A 27,566-nucleotide genomic window follows, 5' to 3' on the forward strand; every position below is an offset into this window, starting at 1 on the left:
AGTGATGGCCAATGATGGGTTAAGTGGATGATGTCATTGGCAGCTCAGCCACGAGCCACACAGCTGAACCAATCATGAGTGAGCCATGAGCCACACAGGTGAAGCAATCACTATGACTTGCATGAAAGAGGATATCCCTACTGAGTACAATGGCACAATCCGCAAGTCTCTACGACAAACGGTTCAAGAGATACACTGAGGGGGTGTGGCCTAAGGGGGCGTGGTCTAAGGATCGGGGGAGTGGTCAACATCGACCAATGAAAGGTGGTCAACATGGACCAATGAAAAATGAAAGAGGATATCCCTACTGAGTACAATGACACAACCCACAAGACAGAGGGCGCTGTCAGCAATTCAGTAGTGCAACACAGTGATGGCCAATGATGGGTTAAGTGGATGATGTCATTGGCAGCTCAGCCACGAGCCACACAGCTGAACCAATCATGAGTGAGCCATGAGCCACACAGGTGAAGCAATCACTATGACTTGCATATTTTCTATCCAATGCATTTCTATGGAGGCAGATGCATGACTGCATTGTCACATTGATTAAAAGAAAACTATAAGAGATGAAGCGTTGTGACGCGCACATGAGCACTACAACGAGTAGGCGAAGGGTTGTGCGCGATATTGTGACATTCGTGCGATATTGTGGCACTCCTTCGGCGATCGGAACAGAAGGCTAAAAAATAGTGTGAAAAATGTGATTTCTAGAGTGCGATTGCATGGCGGTCAATGGGGAGGAGAACCTTCAAACAAATGGTCGTCAGTTGAGATAGAAATGTCCAATTCCATTTATTTTTCTTTTGTGAGCGGGTTGACAGCCGTGTCATCGTTTTGATGTGTTTGTTTTATTTCTACGTCCAAAATTGAGATCACACTCGCAATTCACCCAAGGTAGGGGGAAAAAGATTATTTCAGCTGCTACACTCTAAAATGCAATGCATTCCCAATGGGACCGATATTTTACCGTTTAAAGTCGATTCGTAGCCAGACGGTGCGGTGAAACTTTACGAGTTCGGAGACCGGTGTTGCCATAGGCAAGCCGCTCGTTTTGATACCTTTCACGTGTATGGGGCGCGAACGCTTACGTGTTGCAAAGTGTTTGCAAAATCGGTGGAATAAAGAATAATAATAATAAAAAGAGTATGGATATGTATAGTGTGGGTGGCAACCTGGCTTCGCCAGGTCACCCACACTAATAATAATAATGCATTTTATTTAAAGGCGCCTTTCTGAGCACCAAAGGTCGCTGTACAGGGTTAAAAACTAATAAAATTACACGCAGTAAAAACACAGTATTACAGAGTTACATAGGGGAGCAGTTATAATAAACTTAAAATGAAAGTGAATATGCCAGAATGAACAGATGTGTGAGGGCGGTTAGGTGGCGTAGCGGAGATTGCGTTCGTCACCAACCCCGGAGCTGTTCGCCTGTTCGAATCCAGCTCACAGCTCCGGGGTTGTCACCAGCTTGGCTGGCCGTTCACACTAATACAATTGGCAGTATTAGAGGGTGGGAGAAGCTGGCGGGGTGGGTCCGGGTCGTTGTAAACAGCGACTCCTACAGTTCGGTCGGGGCGCCTGCTAAGCGCGGATAGGACCTGAGTGGGATAGTGTGATCCTTCCACACGCTACGCCCTCTCAGGGAGGATCCGCGCTGCCAGGTGAAAAGAAGCGGTTGATTGACTTTGTGTCGGAGGAAGCATGTGGTAGCCTCCACTCTCCCAGATGATCTGACTGTGGGGGGTAAGTGCGCAGCGACCGGGAAGGGGACTGGGAATTGGCATACGACTAACATTGGGATGGGAGAAAATCTGAGGAAAATGGAGGGGGAAAAATATAAAAAAAAATAAAATAAAAAAAATGAACAGATGTGTTTTGAGACAGAGGCGGGGGGGGGGGGGGGGGGCACAGCGGGAGAAGGCTCTGGATCCCATGGTAGTCAGACGGGAAGGGGGAGTGACAAGTTGGAAGGAAGAGGAGGATCTGAGTGGCCGAGAGGGAGTGTAGGACTGGAGAAGTTCCGTGAGATAAGGAGGGGCTAGGTTATGGAGGGCCTTGAAAGTGAGTAGTAATATTTTGTAGTCAGTGCGTGACTTAGCGATCCGTCTGCAAGCTAGCCTAGCTTAGCACAAATGAATGGAAGCGAATATGGACCACTAGCCTAGCTTAAAACTCAGAGAGAGGTGTCTTTGGCCAACGGCTAGTCAAGCTGGTCCGTATCCACTTTCAGTCATTTGTGCTAAGCTAGGCTAGCTTGCAGCCAGATCGCTTTCTACTGAAGAGAACGCTCTGCGGATAAATGGCGTTCGTACGAGTAAAGATGGTGATGATGACGCAAGTAGGATGGTAGTGGCTCACTTGTTTTCTCTGGCCTTGTGTTTGAAGTCATCGAGGGCCTTCCTGAAGAGAGTGACACTGAACAGACCGCTGTCTTGGTCTTCAAACAGCAGGCTGGGGAAGAGGAATTGATTGATTGATTGATTGATTGATTGATTGATTTTTATTGTAGAGTAAAAGACGGCATCCAAGGGATAATAAAAACATGAGAAAGTGCAAGCACTTATTTCCATCATGGTCCCTGATTTTGGACATGGACAGACATCATAAAACATATAGCATCATAATAAAACATAGAGCATCATAATAAAACATATCATAATAAAAACATAGAGCATCATAATAAAACATATAGCAACCCCATAAAACATTAACCTGTATTTCACTTCTACATATACTATCAAGAGACTAACAGATACGCCCTACCCTCTCCTTCCTAGACGGGGCTACTCTCCAATTCACTGGCTAGCCATTTCTTTGTGTCACGTCTAAAGCTTCCCCCCTCTTCGATGCTCATCAGGGCCACTGGAAGCTTGTTCCACTCCAATGCTGCAGAATATAAAAAAAAAAGTATTCATGCCCATAATAATAATAATAATGGATTGGATTTATATAGCACTCTTCATGACACCCCAGTGACCCCAGAGCGCTTACAGAGTCCATTATTCGTTCATATTATTCGTTATTTTGAACTATCTTGTGTGTAAGACCTAATTTGATGTGAATTACCCTTTTATTGACCGGAACGGAAGCCAGTCAGGTAGAACATGTTGGGCAGAGCTGGGAACGTATTTATCAAGCGTCTTAATAATAATAATAATAATAATAATAATAATAATAATAATAATAATAATAATAATAATAATAATAATAATAATAGTGCTTATCAGAGATCAGACTGGCTCATGAGTCATAGTGATGTGCATCTTAAACTTCAACTTTACTTAAATGCTGATAAATGTGGATCCTGGAGCCCAGAGTTATAAAATGGTAAATGGACTGCATTTTTATATAATGCTTTAATCTAAAAAGCGCTTTACAATTCATTATGTTCACACACAACGACGGCAGAGGCAACCGTGGTAAGTGCCAACCGGCTTGTTAGAGCCAGTATTTAGATTTAAGAAAAGCCACTTAATTGTGATGTCTGTAGTCAACACACTATAAAAGGACTACAAATCCCACGGCGCCGGCACTAAAAGCCGCAGTGAAGGCAACCTGTTGAGAGACGCGGTCGGGAAACAGTTTTTAACCTTTTCCTAACGTACCTCTTTGTACTACACGTACCGTATCGTACCCGTACATACAAATCATACAAATACCCTTTAAAAGTTATAAAGTTATAAAGCATTATCAAGAAAGAATGAATACCTAAGTTGTTTGTTATTTTCTAGTTGTTTGTTGTAGTTTTGCCTATTTCTTTTGAATATTGTAAAGGCCTATTTTCTTTGTTGCATGTGCAAATGTTTGGTACTTTATTTTGAGCAAACGCATCGCAACATCATCGAAACCATCGGCGGCCAAGCAACACTTCGAACGGTGAGTAATTTAAAGAAAGAAACAAGTTAGAACTGTCTAGTGGCTTGATGGAAAGAGTGATTGATTGATTGATTGATTGACAATGGAAGGAAGCCATGACACTGCTCATCGGGAGCAGTTAGGGCAGGGGTCTTGCACAAGGACACTTGGACAAGCAGAGCTTGAAATATCCATTTAAATACAACCGAGTGAGACCATAAGACAAAGAGCAAGTAACCTCTCTCTCTCTGAGTGAGAGACCATAAGATAAAGACCAAGTAACCTCTCTCTCTCTGAGTGAGAGACCATAAGACAAAGAGCAAGTAACCTCTCTCTCTCTCTGAGTGAGAGACCATAAGACAAAGAGCAAGTAACCTCTCTCTCTCTCTGAGTGAGAGACCATAAGACAAAGACCAAGTAACCTCTCTCTCTCTCTCTGAGTGAGAGACCATAAGACAAAGACCAAGTAACCTCTCTCTCTCTCTGAGTGAGAGACCATAAGACAAAGAGCAAGTAACCTCTCTCTCTCTCTCTCTCTCTCTCTCTCTGAGTGAGAGACCATAAGACAAAGACCAAGTAACCTCTCTCTCTCTCTCTCTCTCTCTCTCTGAGTGAGAGACCATAAGACAAAGAGCAAGTAACCTCTCTCTCTCTCTCTGAGTGAGAGACCATAAGACAAAGAGCAAGTAACCTCTCTCTCTCTGAGTGAGAGACCATAAGATAAAGACCAAGTAACCTCTCTCTCTCTCTGAGTGAGAGACCATAAGACAAAGAGCAAGTAACCTCTCTCTCTCTCTGAGTGAGAGACCATAAGACAAAGAGCAAGTAACCTCTCTCTCTCTGAGTGAGAGACCATAAGATAAAGACCAAGTAACCTCTCTCTCTCTCTGAGTGAGAGACCATAAGACAAAGAGCAAGTAACCGCTCTCTCCACAACACATCATATTCCCGTCGGGCGACACTGGATGTGTCTTATTTCAGGTCTCATCCAAGGACACTAATAAAAGAAGGAAGGGTCGTCACGTCACCGTGTAGCACACGAACGCACGTTGGTGCTGCCAAGTCTGTGGAGACGTTCAGTTTGAGCCGAGACATCGAGTTGAATGGGATCAGCCGTCTCCTCGTTTATGATCATTTATATTATATTATATTATATATGATAGCTTGTATATTTAGAATTCTAATACAGAATTCAATTAGAACTGGCACCAAAGTCTGGCACCAAGCAGAGCGTAGAACGCTGGTGTTCTGACACGAAAGATGACCCTTCCTTCTTTTATAGTTTCCTTAAGTCACATCTGCCGGTACTAGTGTTGCGCTTCTTTTCCGCCAGTACAGGTTGCTAGGTTACCGCATCACCTGTGTCCCTGTCCCTCCAACAACCTCCACCGTCATCATGTCTGGAACCAACGCCAGCCGGTCACATTGTCAGATCAAGCCCCAATTATTTTGTATTCTTCTTCTTCTAGTCTGTTCCACAAAAGCATCTGTAGCCACAGGAAGAGGACTGAGAGCTCGCAACGAGGGGAACGAGCCAACGCAAGTCGTCAGGTCTAAAGAGATATGTCCGGTCCGGTAACTCTAAATAAGAGATATGATGATCGAAACCATCTCCGTTCAAAGATGACGACGATTCTAAAAAAACGGATCACATTCACACAAGGATCCGACACAACACACTGGACCGGTCTAGATAGAAATGATTAATATTATCCGTTGTATGACGTTTTAACTCGACTGAACACGACACCAGCCACTGGATTGCTCTAGATATCCCGCTCTCCTCGCCCCTTTGAGGAAATACTCACGTAGTGGAACGCGGCACGACCATCTCAGCCAGGGTCTCATACGTCTTCTGCCACTCACCGTAGTTCGTCCTGGACACACAGTGGGTAAGGAAGATGTCACGCGTACACTTATGTATGAATTATAATATATCATAATATATATATATTGTGAAAATAGCATTGTGCCTTTTTTGCAGTTCAGCTGTGACAAGAACCCTCCCACTTGAAACGAGCCATTCAGAATTGCCGCCACAATCGCCGTAGTTAATAACGATGTATATAGTGATCTACTTACTTAGGCACTACCAATGTATAGTAATTGATTGATTGATTGACAATTTTATTAACAGATTGCAGAATGGGTACAATACAGTACAGCTCAATACACACAATTGTTAAGGGGGATGCAGACCAGAGAAAGACTTTCGTCTCGTTTACATCAGGGTCCCCCATTTTCAATTCATCATGAAATGTAAAGGTCAAGGAAGTACATGAAGTGATGTACTTACTTAGATACTACCACAGAGGTATGTATAGTGATGTACTTACTTAGATACTACCACTATCATGGTGATCAGGTATTCAGAGTCCAGCACAAAATCGTCTTTCTTCACTATGTCAGCCAGACTTCTGGTCAACAGGCTCCCCCTAGAGGACAAATGCATGCAGTACAGCTCAGATTCATTTCAAGTTTCAAGTTTCTTTAATAGTTGTCATACAGAAGTACAGAATACTTTTATACAAAATGCTTCTTACTGTTACGCTCCAGAGACTGTGCAAGACAAGATAAGATAAGTATGAAATAAAATAACATAGTATAGTATGTAAATTAGAAGTAAATAAAAAAATGAGGTAAAATAAATGAGGTCACAGTGTTCAGTATAGACATATGTACAATGTTCGATGCAGAATAGACGTAACTGAGTTACCATATAATATACAATACACAATACTATGCAGTGTACTAATATACAATACTATATAGTGCAAGGCATAAATGGGATGAGGTGCAATTTAGGTACAATTTACAGTAGGTGTACGAGTTGTAGTGCAAATCCTTTATCAATAAATATAAAGTGTGTTTGTGTGATCTAAAGTGTGGAGAGTGGGTGCTGCAGTGTGTTGTTTGTTTAAGTGAGTGTGTGCGTGTGGGTGTGTGTGCTGTGTGCATTTGATGGTTGTTGCATATTGTTTATTGTTCGTTTAGCAGCCTGATGGCCTGGGGATAGAAGCTTCTTCTGAGTCTTTCTGTGCTCGCCTTAAGACTCCGGTATCGCTTGCCTGACCGCAGCAGTTCAAAGAGGCAGTTGTTCGGGTGGCTCGAGTCCTTAATAATTCTCTTAGCCTTCCCCCTGCACCGCTTGTTGTAAATGTTCTGGAGGGTGGGAAGCCCCCCTCCAATTGTGCGTTCGGCTGAACGTGTCACTCTTTGTAGTCTGCTACGGTCTTGTGCAGTGCTATTCCCAAACCAGGAGGTGATGTTTGATTGATTGATTGAAAAGTTTATTAACAGATTGCAGAATGGGTACAGTACAGTACAGCTCAATACATACAATTGTTAAGGGGATGCAGACCAGAGAAAGACTTTCGTCTTGTTTACATCAGGGTCCCCCATTTTCAATTCATCATAACATATATGACATACATGACATACAGATAGACAGTACTGCTACATCTATACATTTATGACATATCAGATTTGCAAATACAGTACTGTTTGTGATACAAAAGTGTCCATAAAAGGAGTGTATATACATTTGGCGTAGAAACTGTACATTGGAGGAGGTTGGATGGGTGGGGTGGGGTTGGGTGGGTTGGGTGAGGGCTGTACATTGGAGGTGGGGGGGGGGGGGGGGGTTGGGTAGGGGACACACACACATTTTACACTGTACATTGGAATACTGACAAAGCCTTACTTGGTCATTTACTGTACAACTAGGTTAGGACATTTGTAGGGGCCAGTTTCGAATTGCAGTCTCACGTAGGTGTTTTTGAGAGTGTTTTTGAAAGTGGGTAGTGATTCACATTCCTTTACAGCTTTAGGTAGGGCGTTCCACATTGATGTGGCATAATTGCGAAACGTGTTTAGTCCCTTGTTTGAGCCGAATCTGGGTTTTACATGATTTGTGGAGCTCCCTCTGGTGTTGTGATCGTGGTATTCACTGACCTTTGGGAAGTATTTTGACATGTACATGGGTACCTTGGTCGCGTAGTGTATCTTGTAGACCAGGCCCATTGCAAGTTGCTGTACTCTGTCGTCTACTCTAAGCCATCCTAGGTTGTCAAAGTGGGCAGGGGTGAGGTGGGTTCTAGGAGTCAGGTCAAGTAGTAATCTGACTAGTTGCCAGTCAGGATGCTCTCTATTGTACATGAGTAGAAGTTCCTAAGGATCTTCTGACTGACTTGGAACTTCCTTAGGCGCCTGAGGAAGTAGAGGCGTTGTCGTGCCTCTCTTTGCAGCAGAGATTCTAAAAAAAACCTTTTTCAGCTCAAAGTGTTTACATTTCGTCTTGCCCTGGGACCCAGGTGTGTGTTAACCCTTTGAGGTGCAAGTTCTTTCCCCATTATGTTCCCACTATCTCAGGATTCTAGAACGCCATAGTTTTCCTTGGAATTCTATCTTGGAATTCTTGAACTCCCACAGATTTGAGCAACAAGCAGGCAGCAGCAAAGCGGTGCGACTGTTCAAAAGGGTTAACGGGCCCTCCTTACGATTTTAATTGCATTATATAAATGCATCAAAACAAACCAAATATGATGATGATGACCTGCGTCTCCCTGGAACCCTAACAAGAGTCTATGTTTTAACCTCAGAAGATTCGCCTAGAAGTACATACCTAAGTAAATGGAAGATTGCTCCACTTCTACAAGGTCCATTGGCATGTTCCTGGTATCTATGGACATCTATGGATCTCGGGGAATGTATTCCCAGTGTCTGAAATATTGTGTCCGTTACTAGGCTTGAGTGAATTGCAATGAACCAAAAGGAGAATATCAATTCTTTTTTTTCTTTGATCCACTTTTTCTCCTCTTATTTTTCTGTATTTTCCTCCCATCCCAATCTTTTTAGTCGTTATGCCAATTCCCCCCTCCCCTTCCTGGTCGTTGCACGCATTTGCCCCCTACTTGCCGGCCTAGGGAGCCCTGAAGTCTATCACACGCTTCCTCCGATACATAGGAGACAGCCAGCAGCCTCTTTTCTTTTTTTTAAACTTCATTTTTTAGCGTTTATCGCTTTTTCTGGTCAAGCATGACCGACAGAAACAGGTTGAATGGGATATAGATCAGGGGAAGACACTGAGATCCCCAGATCCCCAGATCCGTGACGAGCACGGTTGTCCCCGATGCCGAAATAGCGCCGAGATACGCGGTGAGCTACGGGAGCTCCCCAGCAGCCTCTTTTCACCTGGCAGCGAGGACTCCGATTGGTGAAGTGTAACGCGTGGGAGGGCACACTACCTCCCTCCAGATCCCTTCCTCGCTGTGCAGGCGCCCTGACCGACCTGTAGGAGTCGCTGTTTACAACGACCAGATTACCACCCACCGGCTTCCCACCCTCTAACACCGCCAATTGTGTCTGTATGACGACCGGCCAAGCCGGAGGCACCGCTGACAGCCGGATTCGATACCAGTGTCTCTGCGGTGGTAGACAGACGCTTAGTCCGCTGCGCTACCCGGCCACCCAAATTCTTTTTTTTTCTTATCTTTTTTCATCTTTGACTGTAAAGAAACTAACTACATTCTATTTTATGGCAATAACGTTCGGGTTTGTTCGACCCGTGAGATATGATCCCCAAAATTACGTTTAAAAAAAGAAGCTTCACAGCTGGGTGGTGGGATGGACTAAAAGAAGCTTCACAGCTGGGTGGTGGGATGGACTACAGAAGCTTCACAGCTGGGTGGTGGGATGGACTACAGAAGCTTCACAGCTGGGTGGTGGGATGGACTAAAAGAAGCTTCACAGCTGGGTGGTGGGATGGACTACAGAAGCTTCACAGCTGGGTGGTGGGATAGACTAAAAGAAGCTTCACAGCTGGGTGGTGGGATGGACTACAGAAGCTTCACAGCTGGGTGGTGGGATGGACTAAAAGAAGCTTCACAGCTGGGTGGTGGGATGGACTACAGAAGCTTCACAGCTGGGTGGTGGGATGGACTAAAAGAAGCTTCACAGCTGGGTGGTGGGATGGACTACAGAAGCTTCACAGCTGGGTGGTGGGATGGACTAAAAGAAGCTTCACAGCTGGGTGGTGGGATGGACTACAGAAGCTTCACAGCTGGGTGGTGGGATGGACTAAAGAAGCTTCACAGCTGGGTGGTGGGATGGACTAAAAGAAGCTTCACAGCTGGGTGGTGGGATGGACTACAGAAGCTTCACAGCTGGGTGGTGGGATGGACTAAAAGAAGCTTCACAGCTGGGTGGTGGGATGGACTACAGAAGCTTCACAGCTGGGTGGTGGGATGGACTACAGAAGCTTCACAGCTGGGTGGTGGGATGGACTAAAAGAAGCTTCACAGCTGGGTGGTGGGATGGACTACAGAAGCTTCACAGCTGGGTGGTGGGATGGACTACAGAAGCTTCACAGCTGGGTGGTGGGATGGACTACAGAAGCTTCACAGCTGGGTGGTGGGATGGACTACAGAAGCTTCACAGCTGGGTGGTGGGATGGACTACAGAAGCTTCACAGCTGGGTGGTGGGATGGACTACAGAAGCTTCACAGCTGGGTGGTGGGATGGACTACAGAAGCTTCACAGCTGGGTGGTGGGATGGACTAAAAGAAGCTTCACAGCTGGGTGGTGGGATGGACTACAGAAGCTTCACAGCTGGGTGGTGGGATGGACTAAAAGAAGCTTCACAGCTGGGTGGTGGGATGGACTACAGAAGCTTCACAGCTGGGTGGTGGGATGGACTACAGAAGCTTCACAGCTGGGTGGTGGGATAGACTAAAAGAAGCTTCACAGCTGGGTGGTGGGATGGACTACAGAAGCTTCACAGCTGGGTGGTGGGATGGACTAAAAGAAGCTTCACAGCTGGGTGGTGGGATGGACTACAGAAGCTTCACAGCTGGGTGGTGGGATGGACTAAAAGAAGCTTCACAGCTGGGTGGTGGGATGGACTACAGAAGCTTCACAGCTGGGTGGTGGGATGGACTAAAAGAAGCTTCACAGCTGGGTGGTGGGATGGACTACAGAAGCTTCACAGCTTGGTGGTGGGATGGACTAAAGAAGCTTCACAGCTGGGTGGTGGGATGGACTAAAAGAAGCTTCACAGCTGGGTGGTGGGATGGACTACAGAAGCTTCACAGCTGGGTGGTGGGATGGACTAAAAGAAGCTTCACAGCTGGGTGGTGGGATGGACTACAGAAGCTTCACAGCTGGGTGGTGGGATGGACTACAGAAGCTTCACAGCTGGGTGGTGGGATGGACTAAAAGAAGCTTCACAGCTGGGTGGTGGGATGGACTACAGAAGCTTCACAGCTGGGTGGTGGGATGGACTACAGAAGCTTCACAGCTGGGTGGTGGGATGGACTACAGAAGCTTCACAGCTGGGTGGTGGGATGGACTACAGAAGCTTCACAGCTGGGTGGTGGGATGGACTAAAAGAAGCTTCACAGCTGGGTGGTGGGATGGACTACAGAAGCTTCACAGCTGGGTGGTGGGATGGACTAAAAGAAGCTTCACAGCTGGGTGGTGGGATGGACTAAAAGAAGCTTCACAGCTGGGTGGTGGGATGGACTACAGAAGCTTCACAGCTGGGTGGTGGGATGGACTACAGAAGCTTCACAGCTGGGTGGTGGGATGGACTACAGAAGCTTCACAGCTGGGTGGTGGGATGGACTACAGTTGCTACAGAACTCACGCGTTCTTCCTCTCCAGGTTCTGCAGGTTCCCCTTCAGGTTGTTGTAGGCCGACGCTCGGGCCTTCAGGTCGTTGTCTATCTGACTCACTTGCTGCAAACCAGGAGAGAGGGGTCGGGTTAGAGGGTCAGGGGTCAGGGTTAGAGGGTCAGGGTTAGAGGGTCAGGGTTAGAGGGTCGGGGTTAGAGGGTCGGGGTTAGAGGGGTCAGGGTTAGAGGGGTCGGGGTTAGAGGGGTCGGGGTTAGAGGGTCGGGGTTAGAGGGTCGGGGTTAGAGGGTCGGGGTTAGAGGGGTCGGGGTTAGAGGGTCAGGGTTAGAGGGTCAGGGTTAGAGGGGTCGGGTTAGAGGGTCGGGGTTAGAGGGTCGGGGTTAGAGGGTCGGGGTTAGAGGGTCAGGGTTAGAGGGTCGGGGTTAGAGGGTCAGGGTTAGAGGGTCGGGGTCAGGGTTAGAGGGTCAGGGTTAGAGGGTCGGGGTCAGGGTTAGAGGGGTCAGGGTTAGAGGGGTCGGGGTTAGAGGGGTCGGGGTTAGAGGGGTCGGGGTTAGAGGGGTCGGGGTTAGAGGGTCAGGGTTAGAGGGTCAGGGGTCAGGGTTAGAGGGTCAGGGGTTAGAGGGGTCGGGTTAGAGGGGTCGGGGTTAGAGGGTCAGGGTTAGAGGGTCGGGGTTAGAGGGTCGGGGTTAGAGGGTCGGGGTTAGAGGGTCGGGGTTAGAGGGTCGGGGTTAGAGGGTCAGGGTTAGAGGGTCAGGGTTAGAGGGTCAGGGTTAGAGGGTCAGGGTTAGAGGGTCAGGGTTAGAGGGTCGGGGTTAGAGGGTCGGGGTTAGAGGGTCAGGGTTAGAGGGTCAGGGTTAGAGGGTCAGGGTTAGAGGGTCAGGGTTAGAGGGTCAGGGTTAGAGGGTCGGGTTAGAGGGGTCGGGGTTAGAGGGTCGGGTTAGAGGGGTCGGGTTAGAGGGTCGGGGTTAGAGGGTCGGGTTAGAGGGGTCGGGGTTAGAGGGTCGGGGTTAGAGGGTCGGGGTTAGAGGGGTCGGGTTAGAGGGTCGGGGTTAGAGGGTCGGGGTTAGAGGGTCGGGGTTAGAGGGTCAGGGTTAGAGGGTCGGGGTTAGAGGGGTCGGGGTTAGAGGGTCGGGGTTAGAGGGGTCGGGGTTAGAGGGTCAGGGTTAGAGGGTCGGGGTTAGAGGGGTCGGGGTTAGAGGGTCGGGGTTAGAGGGTCGGGGTTAGAGGGGTCGGGGTTAGAGGGGTCGGGGTTAGAGGGTCGGGGTTAGAGGGTCAGGGTTAGAGGGTCGGGGTTAGAGGGTCGGGTTAGAGGGTCGGGGTTAGAGGGGTCGGGGTTAGAGGGGTCGGGGTTAGAGGGGTCGGGGTTAGAGGGTCGGGGTTAGAGGGGTCGGGTTAGAGGGGTCGGGTTAGAGGGTCGGGGTTAGAGGGGTCGGGTTAGAGGGGTCGGGGTTAGAGGGTCGGGGTTAGAGGGGTCGGGGTTAGAGGGGTCGGGTTAGAGGGGTCGGGGTTAGAGGGTCGGGGTTAGAGGGTCAGGGTTAGAGGGTCGGGGTTAGAGGGGTCGGGGTTAGAGGGGTCGGGGTTAGAGGGTCAGGGTTAGAGGGTCAGGGTTAGAGGGGTCGGGTTAGAGGGTCGGGGTTAGAGGGTATAGGGAGCTTTTAGACACAGGTGCGGAAAGTACCTTATTAATATTGATCATGAATTTATCATTTAATAAATGTACATGCTGGTGCTCTAGTGCGACATCTAGTGGCTGAATGTTATACAAATGATGTTCCAGTTGGTTACATCCTTATGTACAGTTATATATATATATATATATGTTATTGAGCAGAACACACAAACCGTGTATTTCCACGGTGGACCTTCTGGACGCCCAGCCTACCATACAGTACCTTGGCGATAATCTCAGAGATGTTCTTCAGCGACTGCTTGATGGGATACTTGGCCATGTCCCATTGGAATCTGGTGACGTAGGTGACCAGGTCAACTGGAGGTCAGGACGGCAGAGGAAGTATGAAAATTAATGACTTCAAAGTACTTCATCAGTGGTGTATTACACAGTAACGCTTGTGTGTAACTGAATACAGTTTCAACATGTCCTCCAACAATAAGGATATATTTTCCATTAGTACAAAAATGTAGCCTTTCAACAGCTAGAATTTAATATACAGGTGCAGCTCAATACTTAATAATTAGAATATCGTGGAAAAGTCAATATATTTCGCTGTATTGATGCAGTAATTTGTGCAAAAGGAGCCCCAACCAAGTACTGAGTGAAATTTGGTCTGTAAGCCATAATCATCTAAATTAAAACAAACAAAAGGCTTGAAATATTTCACTTTGTGTGTAATGAATCTATAATCTATGAGAGTTTCGCTTTTTGAATTGAATTACTGAAATAAAATAACTTTTCCCACGATATTCTAATTTATTGAGCTGCACCTGTATATACCTCTATTATATATATTTTAGAGGTATATATCAGTGGACCAATTGCATGCTTTCGCAGAGGACAAGAAGCCTTCAGCCGACTCCTTCAGACATGAAGCACCCCCCACGGCCCAAATGGAATGATTAAAAAATACAAAATAAAATTATTTTTTATAGTCTACTATCGGCTCATTTCGGCGACTACAAATCGACTATACAAATCCTTAGTCGGGGACAGCCCTAAAGAGCATACACTCTCGAAAAAGAGACAGGGTCACCTGAAGCGGACAATGGAAGCGGACATGGCCACTTGGCCAGTTAGCCTTCGGGAGAGGCGTTAGTTGGACAATGCCTAGGCTAACCAGCCCTGTCCGCTTCCATTCATTGTGCTAAGCTAGGCTAACGTGCAGCCAGATAGCTTTCTACTGAACGCACAGAGAGGAAACTGGTATCCATCTTCTTGTCTCGCTCTCTGGAGAAGACGATAAGCTAATTTCCCAAAGTGTTGGCGTGTTCTTTTAACCCTGTACGTACACTCGACGTGACTGTAAATGAGGGAAACCTCAGTTGCCTTTCGCGTTTAAATAAAAGGTTTGAAATTAAATGAAAATATTGCGGTACTCATCTTCCCCCTGTATTTTCAAGCTCTAACAGTGTGACATCATCAGTGTGACATCAGTAGTAGTACCTCCATTAGCCAGTAGGTTCTCCTGGACCTTGTCTCGGCTGTCCTCCAGAACATCTGCCATGTACTGGGCCACCTTTTTCACCACACTGACCAGCACAACACCGGATCACAACCGGAATGGGGGGGGGGGGCGAGAGAGAGTGAGACAGCGGTTAGCGAGCGACGACTCAGGATTCTCGTACAGGAGCGTAACATACATTCCTCATAGAACTGCCATACCTCCTCGTTTATCACGAGACCCCACGGCCATAACCTTACCCCATACTAATGTTCATATTTCTGGGGAAATAAAAAAGGTACATATAACTAGTATTGCTTTCATCTCAGTATATAATACTAACCAAATGTACCTCTCATCTCAGTATATAATACTAACTAAATGTACCTCATCTCAGTATATAATACTAACTAAATGTACCTCTCTCAGTATATATAATACTAACTAAATGTACCTCTCATCTCAGTATATAATACTAACTAAATGTACCTCATCTCAGTATATAATACTAACTAAATGTACCTCTCATCTCAGTATATAATACTAACTAAATGTACCTCTCCACAAAGGTGTCCAGTTTAGCCAGCTCATCCGACAGACCCACCAAGACGTCTAGTGTCCCCACCTGTTGAGAGAGTAAACAAACAGCATTACTAAACTACTTAACTAAAACGACTTAGATAAGGACGACTGCTGTGTTCATTGATTGATTGATTGATTGATTGATTGATTGATTGATTGATTGATTGATTGAAAATTTTATTAACAGATTGCAGAATGGGTACAATACAGTACAGCTCAATACACACAATTGTTAAGGGGATGCAGACCAGAGAAAGACTTTCGTCTTGTTTACATCAGGGTCCACCCTTTTTAAATTCATCATAACATATATGACATACATGACATGCAGAGCAGGTAGACGGTACTGCTACATCTAGACATTTATGACATACCAGATCTACAAATATACAGTACTGTTTGTGATACAAAAGGAGTCTAAAAAAGAGAGTATATACATTCGAGGGGGAAGAAACTGTACATTGGAGGTTGGGTGGGTGGGGGGGGGGTTACTAGGTGGGGTGGGGTGGGGGAGGGGAACTGTACATTGGAGGTGGTTGGGTGGGTGGGGTGGGGGAGGGGAACTGTACATTGGAGGAGGTTGGGTGGGTGGGGTGAAGCTCATGAGCGAAACAGAAAGTGATGGATGACCTTGAGGTCGGGGATGTTGAACTTGTTGTTGGTGGACAGGTTGTTGGTGCGCGTGGTGGCCACCATCATCTTGTCCCAGGTCTGCTGGCACGTCTTCTCCCCCGGCGCAGAGATCAACCAGAACTCCGTCATGGCTGCTTGTGGGCAGGTCTCTGAGGGGGGGAGATAGAGGGGGAGATAGAGAGAGAGAGAGAGAGAGAGAGAGAGAGAGAGAGAGAGAGAGAGAGAGAGAGAGAGATACAGAGGGAGAAAGAGAGAGAGGGAGAGGACTTAATTGACCCGTCTCAAACCCCGCCCTCTTTTCTTGATGCTCCAATCGCAACTGTTGCTGATGGAGATACAGGTCAATGAAAAAGATATTCATTGGTGAGGTTTTTTATGCAACAAAAGTAAAGTACTTTAGTTTACTTCTAGTTCTACCTTCAGAATCTGTTCTACAAACTGCCTACATGTGCAGATTAGAACAGTCTGCCTGAGAAGAACTTCAAAGACGTTCATTAAACACCCTTAATTATATTAGATTATGAAATCATTATAAAATGTATTTAAATGTATTAAACAGGACAGTAGAAAGTAGGGCTGGGTATCAAAATGCAATACTTTTATGGTCTCGGTCGAACTGCTTCAATAGTATAGATATTACATGTCTTCTGTTTCAACCACAATCCAAAATCATCCAAAATGCAACAAAGTCTCAGATCACACAACACACACACACACGTGATGCACACAACTCCGCAAAGTAAGGGTGTCGCATACAAAGGTTTCGATAAAAAAAAGTATCGTTTTGGTATCGGTATTGGCAACGATGATATTGAACATTTTCAAATGACACCCCCGGCCAGCCCTAGTAGAAAGTGACAGGAAACATGGGGAGAAAGAGGTAAATAAATGGTGCTTTTATATAGCGCTTTACAATTAGTTGTTGCTCACACATTCACCCATTCACTCACACACTGACGGCGGAGGCAACCATGCAAGGTGCCAACCTGCTCATCGGGAGCAATTAGGGGTTAAGTGTCTTGCTCAAGGATACATCGACACGCTGCCCTGGAGGAGGAGCGGGAATCGAACTGGGAACCTTCCGATTACCAGACAACCACTCTACCAGACAACCACTGGCCTTGTGGAGACGGAGAGAAGGTAGGGAAGGGGAACAGGAGGTGGTAGGTTGGAGGAGGGTGGTTATGGGTAGGGAAGGTTGTATGCTTGGGAGAACACGTGGGTTTTGAGTCTGGATTTAAAGGTGGAGAGTGAGGGAGAGTCTCGGACAGTCTGAGGGAGGAGGGTGTTCCAGAGTCGGGGTGCAGCTCGTGAAAAGAAGGCCCGATCTCCAAAGCGTTTTAGTTTGGATGACGGGACGGTGAGGGAAGCAGTGGAAGAGGACCGGAGGGAACGGGTTTGGGCGGTAAGGGAGAAGGAGGTCAGTCAGGTAGGGGGGGGGGGGGGGGGGGGCAGGCTATGGAGGGCTTTGAAGGTGAGGAGTAGTAGTTTGAAATGTATGCGTTTCCTTGATCGGGAGCCAGTGGAGAGAGTGGAGGACAGGAGTGATGTGTTCACGGGACCGGGTGTTAAGTGAGGAGGCGGGCAGCAGAGTTCTGGACCATCTGGAGTCTATGGAGACTAGTGCACCTCTCATCCCATCCTCCTGCATCTCCCACCCTACCCTGCAGCCCCCATAAGGTTTGGGCTGAATTACTACAGAAACTCAGTTCACCAAATTACAACTTTTGACAACAATGGCAGGTGCTTTTATTTAACTCAGTGCAATAACATAATGTTCCTCTCTCTGTGATGTTGTGAGTAACATTACCAAATCATAAAGAATTCTATATTGATAGAATGGGGACGAGGTTGAGGAGAGAGAGGGGAAAGTTTTGATTTGTTTGACTCAAGGTAACAAGCAGCCTGTTTGACTAAACATCTCCAAATATGGACAAACAGAACCCGGCCCAACAGTGGGTCAATTATGCAGTTTGACAGTTATTGAGAGTAAAGGAAAGGAGTTTGAATATGGCCACCACCAGTGATGTCATCAGGGACATTAAATCCTTGTGTTGTGTTAATTACAGCTCCATGAAATTATATAGATGAACATTTTATTGAGCAGTAATTAACACAAGGATTCAATGTCCCCAATGACATCACTGGTGGCCATATTCAAACTAATTTACTCTCAACAAATGAATGAATGTGTGCAAACTGCAACTATCTAATTGAAAAGTTTCATTCCAAAATTATATACACTACAGTTTAGGAGGGAGGGGGTTAACTCAATGATCATTGCTCCATATTTAAGAATATACTGTAGATGATTGCATCCAATCCATTTAAAATGTCTTAATAAATTTGTATATTTGTATATTAAATGTGTTTAAACAAGATAGCTGGCAGCTTCAATAACAATCCATAATGACTTTCACTTCCATAACAAGCAGCAATAGGTCAATGGGTCTCATTCTCCAACGGACTTACGACAAAAAGGGCTTTATCTTAGGGCCATTTGAGACCTTTTCGGGCAAGACATGAATATAGACAATATAATATTAATTATTATATATTTGATATACATTATATATATATAATATATATATAATTAATATATAATATTATATTATAATATATTGTCTATATTCATGTCTTGCCCGAAAATGTCTCAAATGGCCCTAAAATAAAGCCCTTTTTGTCGTAAATCCGTTGGAGAATGAGATTATGCAAATTGAGTGTTCAGTGACGTACAAATCTTTAAAATGTGTACATCTATAGGTTACGTGTTACATATTCTACACATCTACTACTATTACTCAGTACTAGTAGTCATTTATATATTCTAAACCCAGTACATAATCACCTGTGCATTGTATATTGTGTGTTGTACCTTGTGTCTTATATTTGTACTTTTATTGTTTATATTGTCTATATCTTTTTATATACACCGTGGGAATGGGGGAACGTCATTTGAACTTTCTGTATGTCTTGCACAAATAGAAAATGTACAATAAAGTTGACTTTGATTACTATTGCACTTTACTACTGTTACATTTGCACTCTGGTTGGATGCCAAACTTATTTCCGTTGTGCTGTATGATGATGATGATGACCATACATTTGAATCTAATCTAATCAACTAGTCTGATTGATTGATTGATTGATTGATTGATTGATTGATTGATTGAATCATGGGTACAATACAGTACGGCTCAATACACACAATTGTTAAGGTTGGCAGACCAGAGAAAGACTTTTCGTCTTGTTTACATCAGGGTCCCCCATTTTCAATTCATCATAAGTCCAAGAGTGAATCTAAGGAGGGAACACATCTGAAGTCCTGTGAAGCAGCTGAAAGGGTTCATTATGTCCTCCTCGTTATGTCTTATTAAAAAGATCTTCCTCTTTTCTTTTCCATTATTCACATTCTGTTCCACACTTCCTCTGTTCCACACTTCCTCACACAAATGAACGGCCACGACGAGTTATTGCACTTAAAGCACTCAAGTTAGTCAATAGAAATAGAATGACTGAACAGAATAATAGATACAACAATGACAGACAGACAGGCCCAGTTGAGCTCCTCCTGGTTTAATGTCAATAATCATGTGATCTGATCTTATATTAACTGTGTGTTTTGGAAGAAGAAGAAGAAGAAGAAGAAGAAGAAGAAGAAGAAGAAGAAGACCACATGAATTAACGCCAAGCCTGTGGCTGGAAACATGTGTAGTTAATTTGTAGCCTATCGGGCTGGAAACATGGTGAATATGTTGATGTGTAGATTAATAATATTATTGACTGTACTGTACATGTAGAAGACAGACGGCAGGTGACATTAGCCTGCTAGCAAATGCAATCCTAGCCTGTTGTCACGACATCGAGATAGTTGCATGTTTTCACTCACCTTAATGCGTTGAATGGATATGTTGTGTTGGACCACAAGGCGTAATGCGTTACAACGGTCACAATTATTATTATCGATGCATCGCTAAAATAATAACCAGGTTTTTCAATCCAGAGGTCCTTCAGAGCGTCACACTCACTGTCAGCTGATCAGAGGAGGAGTTGTGCGTATGCGCAAAGTCGGATGCGCAGAAGTATTTGTTTTGATCAGCCAGTGTCACTACTCACTACTGCCCTCTTGTGGCGATACGTACAAACTACATCACGTAATTATGAGCCCGTCGTGATGACGCTGACTGTCACTAGATGACAGTGGTAAACGCCAGTGTCACTACTGCCCTCTTGTGGCGATACGTACAAACTACATCACGTAATTATGAGCCCGTCATGACCATAGATATCTATAGAACATATCTATGGTCATGACGCTGACTGTCACTAGATGACAGTGGTAAACGCCAGTGTCACTACTGCCCTCTTGTGGCGATACGTACAAACTACATCACGTAATTATGAGCCTGCCATGACGCTGAATTGTCACTAGGGGACCCCTAGTGAACCCTTTAGAGATGGCAGTACTAAATCAAAGTCAAAAGTTAGCCATTGAATTTTGATGGGTGATTACAAGGCATACTAACAAGGTGATGACATAAGATCTAATAAATGAATGCCTATTTGTTACATTTTGAAAAATAATCAATGTTGAATTGATACCTATCTATCTACCCTTGGCCCAGTTTGGGCACTCACCCATTATCTCACAAACCAAATTGTTTTAAATCCAAATTCCACAAATAAACATATACCGGCAATATTATTATATTATAATTATATATATTATTTAGCAATTTGATAGAGGAAGAGACAACAGAGAAATATATCAACAAAAACATCATCATTTGGTGTCTTATTATTACTGGATCTTGTGAATAAGTCACACCATGCGTTCCCAGTGTTTTCCCTACTCTACCACTGCACAGAACATTTTCTTTTGAAAGTGGTTCCCAATGGTTACAGGCAGCCATACTGGGAGAAAGAGAGCTACACAAACATTCCGTGCAAGGCCTCTATTCTATTTTCATCAGCAACGGCGGTTAAACTCAAATCGGTTTCCGGGTGACCTCTGTGACCTTTACATTGCACCCTCAAAGTGAGGTCAGACGGGGTCCCAGGGGGTCCTCAGCTAAATGAAAGAAGGCGTACGAATGGCTCCAGGTTTCACTCTCTCCTCTGTCATCTCCACGCCGACAGTAGACAGTTGTGGATTTCTAACACTAAATCATTATCTAACAATAAATGTTTTCTCAGATGGGGTCCGTGGGGACAAGGGTTTAGCCGTGCTTGTGGCCTGTCTGTCTGGCACACTGGCTGGACCCCGACTGAGACAGACACCTTTCACAACCGGGCCAGACCATTGTTAAGGTTTAGTTTCTGTACCACCGCTTGGTGGTGTGAATTTTGAAAGGTTGCCTAGCAACCGGAGAGTTTACAAGAAACACAAAGGAGACACAAACCCAACCATACCATACCATGCTTGATTGATTGATTGATTGATTGATTGATTGATTGATTGATTGATTGATTGATTGATTGATTGATTGATTGATTGATTGATTGATTGATTGATTGATTGATTGAACAGATTGCAGAATGGGTACAATACAGTACGGCTCAATACACACAATTGTTAAGGGGATGCAGACCAGAGAAAGACTTTCGTCTTGTTTCCATCAGGGTCCCCCATTTTCAATTCATCAGGACATATATGACATACATGACATACAGATAGACAGTACTGCTACATCTAGACATTATTATGACATACCAGATATACAAATACAGTACTGTTTGTGATACAAAAAGAGTCTAAAAAAGAGAGCATATACATTTGACGAAGAAACTGTACATTGGAGGAGGTTGGGTAGGTGGGGTGGAGGGGGGGGGGTTGGGTAGGCGGGGTGGGGGGGGAACTGTACATTGGAGGAGGTTGGGTGGGGGGGGGGGGTAGGCGGGGTGGGGGGGAGGGGGTAACTGTACATTGGATTATCGACAAAACCTTACTTGGTCCCAAGAAGAGGGTCTCGTGTATTATTGGGTTAGGACATTTACTGTACATTGGAGGGGGTTGGGTTAGGACATTTACCGGGGCTAGTCTCATGGCTAGCCTGCAGTCAGGCTGAACATATATAGCTAATGGAGACAAGGCATGCTCACTTCCTCCTCCTTATTATAGCCTAGTATGGGCCATATATACTTTATATATGTCAGTCCAGGTGGCCACCATCTTTTGCAAATAGTTCTGCGGTTCCAAACACGTTTGCATCGGACAGAAAGCACTTCTTTGACATTCATAACTAAGCCATAGATATAACTAAGCACGTTGTAGACCGTGATATTAGTCATTAAAAGATGTTAGTGTGTCTATATAAAAAAAAAATTAAAAGGGCATGGCGAATCCAAGTTGATAAAATCATCACATGTATGGAAATGTTTCCTAGACTGTATGGAACCTCAAGGCCACTGGCGTGACTGAACAGCTCTGCATGGCAGGCGGGCACACTGGGTCTCTAAACATAGCAGAGCAGGCCGACCGCTCTCCAGCCTTCAGACTATGTGTGTCTCGTGCCTGAAGGAGGAAGTGTCACCGGAGGCCTTGTCATGCTGGATTATGTGTTATTAATTATACATACAGTGTTTTCTGGATCAAATTGTTTATGAACATAACCATCCCATCATGGTTTTTGTTTCTTAAAAGACAGAGATAGTAGTGGGGGGTAGAATGGCCTGACATGCGTGGAAACGCGGATGATTTATGGCCTGAATGCCACGGGCGAGACGAGTCATAGGATTTGGGTGCCGCAGGGGGAAGGTTTCACGCTCGAGAAACACTTCCTGATTGCCAGTGATTGGGTGACGTGTTGAACTCCTGACTGCTAGACTCAGTCAAACATCCTATTGCAGTGGCTTCGTCCAGTTTAAAGGTGCACTGTGCAACTTTAGGAGAGAGATGGGAAAATCATAGAGAAAGAAATCTATGGTTCACTTCCATAACTGAATAAGCAACCTGTCCTGAGAATTGAGCCTGGAACACTATTTGAAACTAAAAGCAAAGCTAACTGAAAAGTTACTGTTTCACTTTTGAGAGTGAACAGCTTTAAGTACCTCGGAGCCTACATATCCGAGGACTTGACATGGACCACACACATTGACAGTGTAGTGAAGAAGGCACGGCAACGCCTCTACTTCCTTAGGCGCCTAAAAAACGATCCTCAAAAACGTCTACTCATGTACAATAGAGAGCATCCTCACCGGTAACATCACCTCCTGGTTTGGGAATAGCACCGCACAAGACCGCAGCAGACTACAGAGAGTGGCCCGTTCAGCCCAATGCACAATTGGAGGTGGGCTTCCCACTCTCCAGAACATTTATAACAAGCGTTGCAGGGCCAAGGCTAAGAGAATAATCAAAGACTCTACACAGTAAATTTCGCAGAGTAAATTTTACTCAAACTGAGTACATTTTACTCAATCTGAGTACATTTTACTCAAACTGAGTAAAATTTTACTCGGTTTGAGTAAAATGTACTCAGTTTGAGTCAAATTTACTCTGCGAAATTTACTGTGTAGTCACAGGGCGGCTGATTGGCGCAGTGGGCAAGGCGCTCGCCACTAACGCAGGAGATGCTGGGTTCGAGCCCAGCTCTCGGCGTTGCTACCGGCTGGCCGGTCGTTCATATACTAACACAATTGGCAAGTGTTAGAGGGTGGGAAAGCCGGTGGGTGGGGATTGGACGTTGTGGACAGCGACTCCTACAGGTCGGTTTGGTGACGCCGGTGCGGCGGAAACAGGAAGTAGCGGGGGCAGCGTGAGCCTCCCACGCGTTACTCCTCGCCACTGAGAGTTTGAGCTGCTGCGGTGAAAAGATGCGACAGGCTGCCTCCTCGTGTACCGGAGGGGACACGTGATGCCAGGCTTCTGTCCTCACTACAGCCGACCAGTGGGAGGCATAGTCTAGCAACGCTCAAGACAGGGGAGGGAAGAATTGGATAATACGAAATTGGGATGGGAGAAAAATAGAAAAATGGGGAGAAAAAGTGGATTAAAAAAAATACAGCTGTGGTCAGGCAAGCGCTACCGGAGTCTCAGAAGGAGCTTCTATCCCCAGGCCATCAGGATGCTCAATGACAATGACACTATGTAACAACCCCTCATCTACACTCACTGCACACACATCCACATCAGTACACACTCACTTTAAACAAACACTCACTTTACTCACTTTAGACACTTTAACACTTTATATGTATCTATTATTAAAGAGATTTGCACTACATCCATACCTCATTTGCACCCTACCCCAAGTTTGGTACCCCATCTCATTTCTGCATTGTACCTCACTGTTACTCATTTACTCTGTATTGTATATATTGTATATATTGACTTTACTTACTTCTTAATTCCCTTTTTTTTTTTTTACTTACTTTCTTTTTACTGTATGTAGCACACTCTCAGGGGCTCATACAGAAATTAGCATTTCATCATAAAGTATTCTGTATTTTGTTGTGACAAATAATAAACAAACTTGAACTTTTGTTGCTTACAAAGGCTATGCACTTTTTATTTACAAATATATCTTCTAGGCTTAGACTACAATACCCACACAGTTAAAAGCCTGACAGTTTTGAAACTGTAATAAAAAGCAATAGACAGAGTAAAATAGTGCAGTGCAATAAAATAGTAATAAAATAATAAAGTAATAAGATAATAAAACAGAGGGAATAAAAATAATAATAAATAATAAAGACACCAAGATTTGTTCTGTAAAAGCCTTTCACAATTCCTGCTCACGGTCCCAAAACGTCCCGCCTATCTGTGGGAAAACAGTAATTGACTAGTACGGATGTCCAGCCTTGGATATATAAAATAAAAGATAATAAAAACATAAAAGGGAATAAAACATGGGGAATAAAACAGAGAAATAGTGCAATGTCAATCACAGAGAAATGCAGTATAATAGTGTAAAGTCAGTCAAATGCTTTGGTGTGTGTGTGTGTGTGTGTGTGTGTGTGTGTGTGTGTGTGTGTGTGTGTGTGTGTGTGTGTGTGTGTGTGTGTGCGTGTGTGTGTGTGCGTGCGTGCGTGCGTGCGTGCGTGCGTGCGTGCGTGCGTGCGTGCGTGCTGCATTTGTCTATGCCTGGGTCTCTAATATGTCATGATGTGCTCTGTCCTTGTGTCCATGACTGTATTCTGTATTGTGCCCTGTATCCCTGTTTGCCTATCGTATGTTCTACTATATGTGCTTTTGTTTGTGTTTTTTATTCTAATGTTATTTATCTTGCTTTTATTCTGTTTATATTGCTTTGACTTTAGCTTTTTAGATTGATTTTGTATTTTTACACAGGATTTTAGCCTGCACCTTCTGGCAGGGGGACTGCCAATGGAAATGAGCCTTTTGGCTAAAATTGGGTGCATTTACGTTTTTTTAAATGTTTTATTAATGTACGCTGTCCCCCTTGAACAAATAAAGTAAACCTAACCTAACTCTGAATCCGGCTCAGACAGGTTGTGAAACGACCCACTCGTTCTGCATGTGATTCATTCACAATGTTCTGGTTAGGATGATTTATAGGCGAATGACCTCGTAACATCCTCAACCGTTCATCGTTCCACGCAGAGTCAAACAGAGGCCTGTATTCTTGCAGTGCAGACAAATGTCCCCAGGGGGGCCTTGTGGATATTGTCTGGGATCAAATCCAGGGATTAATAAACACTGGGCGATGATGACTCATTCATACATTTCATGAGGTCCAAAAAGCCCCCTGAGAAGTTCATTCAGTAGTTTATATGATGAAGATTAGAGTTATGGCTAAAAGCATTATTGTTGTTAAGAGTGTAGTGGCTGGTGGCTTGAGACTGTGAAAGAGGAGAAGCCAGACACCCCCTGAAGCACACGAGAGGTCATATTGATAAAGGTAAGCACAGATCTTCACAGCCACTGTATCGTTCCTTCTATGTTTTTATGCATTCATTCATACCCTAATATAAACTTGATTAACAGAGATTGACGTACTTTTATGGAACTAAAATATGAATTCATAAAGACCTACAGTAGCTTTTTTCTTTTCAACTGAAGGATATCCGTAATGTTGTAAAAAAGAAAAAAACACGCTGTTTGCCTCGTTGTCAAGTGTTTACATGTCATTTTACATCATGGTTATTGTTACAAAGGGTCAGATTAAACCGAATATATTTATTGCTTGAGATCCCTTGTATAATATTTGTATATCGTTTGATATCCCTTGTATATTATTTGTATATATACACGGAATATCCCTTTACCTGCGTACAAACCAGAGTAATATACGCTCTCCTATTGGACACCCCCCCCAGGCTCCAGGCAGTCTCATACTCAGACAGGTGCAGTGGGCGAGTTTGGGACATGTTGGAACATGTCTTTGGCAGTGTAGTGATTCAGGACCAGAGTGACCAGGTTGGAACTAGATTGTCACTTAAGTATAAATACGGCGCAGGTGTAAACAGCAGCACTTAGTTCATCAAGTAGTTCAAGTTCATTGTCCAAGCCTTCACCACGAGACAACGTGCAGTGAAGTGAGCAACTTTGCCTCTAAATAGAGCCTTGAGAACCGCGTGCGAATAGATTGCTAAAGTGTCAGAGTTTAGTGAAGTAACGTCAAGTTCAACCTAGTTTAATGTGAAGTATAGTGCACAGGAGAATCTACACCGGCGACTGCAGAACCATTTCTGGTTGGATTATATTGCTTTGGGACCGTGACTGCTGGAGCAGAGAACCGTCGACCCCACTATCGTTTGGGATCTACCCCCCGTGAGGATCATCACCCGAGCCCGCCTTTAGGAAGAGGCTGGCTAGCTGTCTTCCATGCTGTCGAGCATACTGGATTATAGCTGTTGCTTTGTCTACTGATCAAGGGAGTACTGCACTGGCTCCTGTATCTGGAACCTCGTTATTCCTCGTTGACCCAGACTTTGTACCCGAACATTCCTCTACCCCGGCCGGCCTTACACCCGGAGGGAACCCCCCAGTGTCTCCAGCTGGTACTAGTGTGCCCTATGTAATTGCTATACCACAGGTGGCGTCAGTTTAGACCCATCTTAGTATTCATACTATTCTCATTGACTTACGCTCTTGACTTACTTTACGTGTGTTCTTCGCCATACAAGCGCAAGCATAATTCTCAATCTGTAACCTAACGTTGCTTGATAATAATAAATACCCTCTAAATAGTACTTTATGTGTCATTGCCGTATTCTTGTGTGGGTGTTCACCATATATATTCATGTACTGTATGGCCAGTAATTAAAGTACATAACTAGTAGTGGTTTAATATATCATACTCTTTAATACAGTCAGGGAATTGTACCCCTCAGTTACAGTTATGTAAAACCAAGTGAAATAGGTGAATGCTTTACTGAACTAAAACAATCTTGGTCCCTTGGCAAAGTTCATCTCCAAGCAACTGGAACAGACGGGTTATTGAGCTCCACACAGCGGTACAAAGTTTCAGTCACACCCTTACAGCAGGGAAGTGCTTCGTGAACTTTGGAAATATAATATAATCTTTCACAGGTGCCTGCGTGGTCAAATGTGAGTCAGTGGTGGAAGAAAAGGTCATTTTTCAGTTTGTGTTGTTGCCGTCTGTTAATTTTGACAGACTACATGAAGACATGGGTGCAATTTTTGAATGGGTCAGTTGTGGAACACGCCAACATTAAGGAAGATAAGGAGACCGGCTTTTCTTTTTTTTGCAGCTTTTTAACCCTTTCACTGTGACAATACAGAAGGTTAGCCCTTTACTATCACACAATGTGTGATAG

The 27,566-nt window shown here is 44.7% G+C and overlaps 1 protein-coding gene across 1 annotated transcript in view; it reads right to left on the reverse strand.

The window, feature by feature from the left end:
• Positions 1-19,851, reverse strand: part of atp6v1c1b (ATPase H+ transporting V1 subunit C1b) — a 40,114-nt gene extending 20,263 nt beyond the window's left edge. The window contains exons 1-9 of the mRNA XM_084327316.1: positions 19,714-19,851; positions 15,822-15,973; positions 15,167-15,234; positions 14,612-14,697; positions 13,386-13,480; positions 11,507-11,598; positions 6,198-6,296; positions 5,670-5,738; positions 2,365-2,457 (exon numbers count right to left, since the gene is read on the reverse strand). Of these exons, the coding sequence (XP_084183442.1) occupies positions 2,365-2,457; positions 5,670-5,738; positions 6,198-6,296; positions 11,507-11,598; positions 13,386-13,480; positions 14,612-14,697; positions 15,167-15,234; positions 15,822-15,953 (734 nt within the window). The 5' untranslated portion in view covers positions 15,954-15,973; positions 19,714-19,851. The remainder of the gene's footprint in view (positions 1-2,364; positions 2,458-5,669; positions 5,739-6,197; positions 6,297-11,506; positions 11,599-13,385; positions 13,481-14,611; positions 14,698-15,166; positions 15,235-15,821; positions 15,974-19,713) is intronic.
• Between the last annotated feature and the right edge of the window lie 7,715 nt (positions 19,852-27,566).

This window comes from Notolepis coatsorum, assembly GCF_963971535.1.
Source record: "Notolepis coatsorum genome assembly, chromosome: 13".
Taxonomy (NCBI): domain Eukaryota; kingdom Metazoa; phylum Chordata; class Actinopteri; order Aulopiformes; family Paralepididae; genus Notolepis; species Notolepis coatsorum.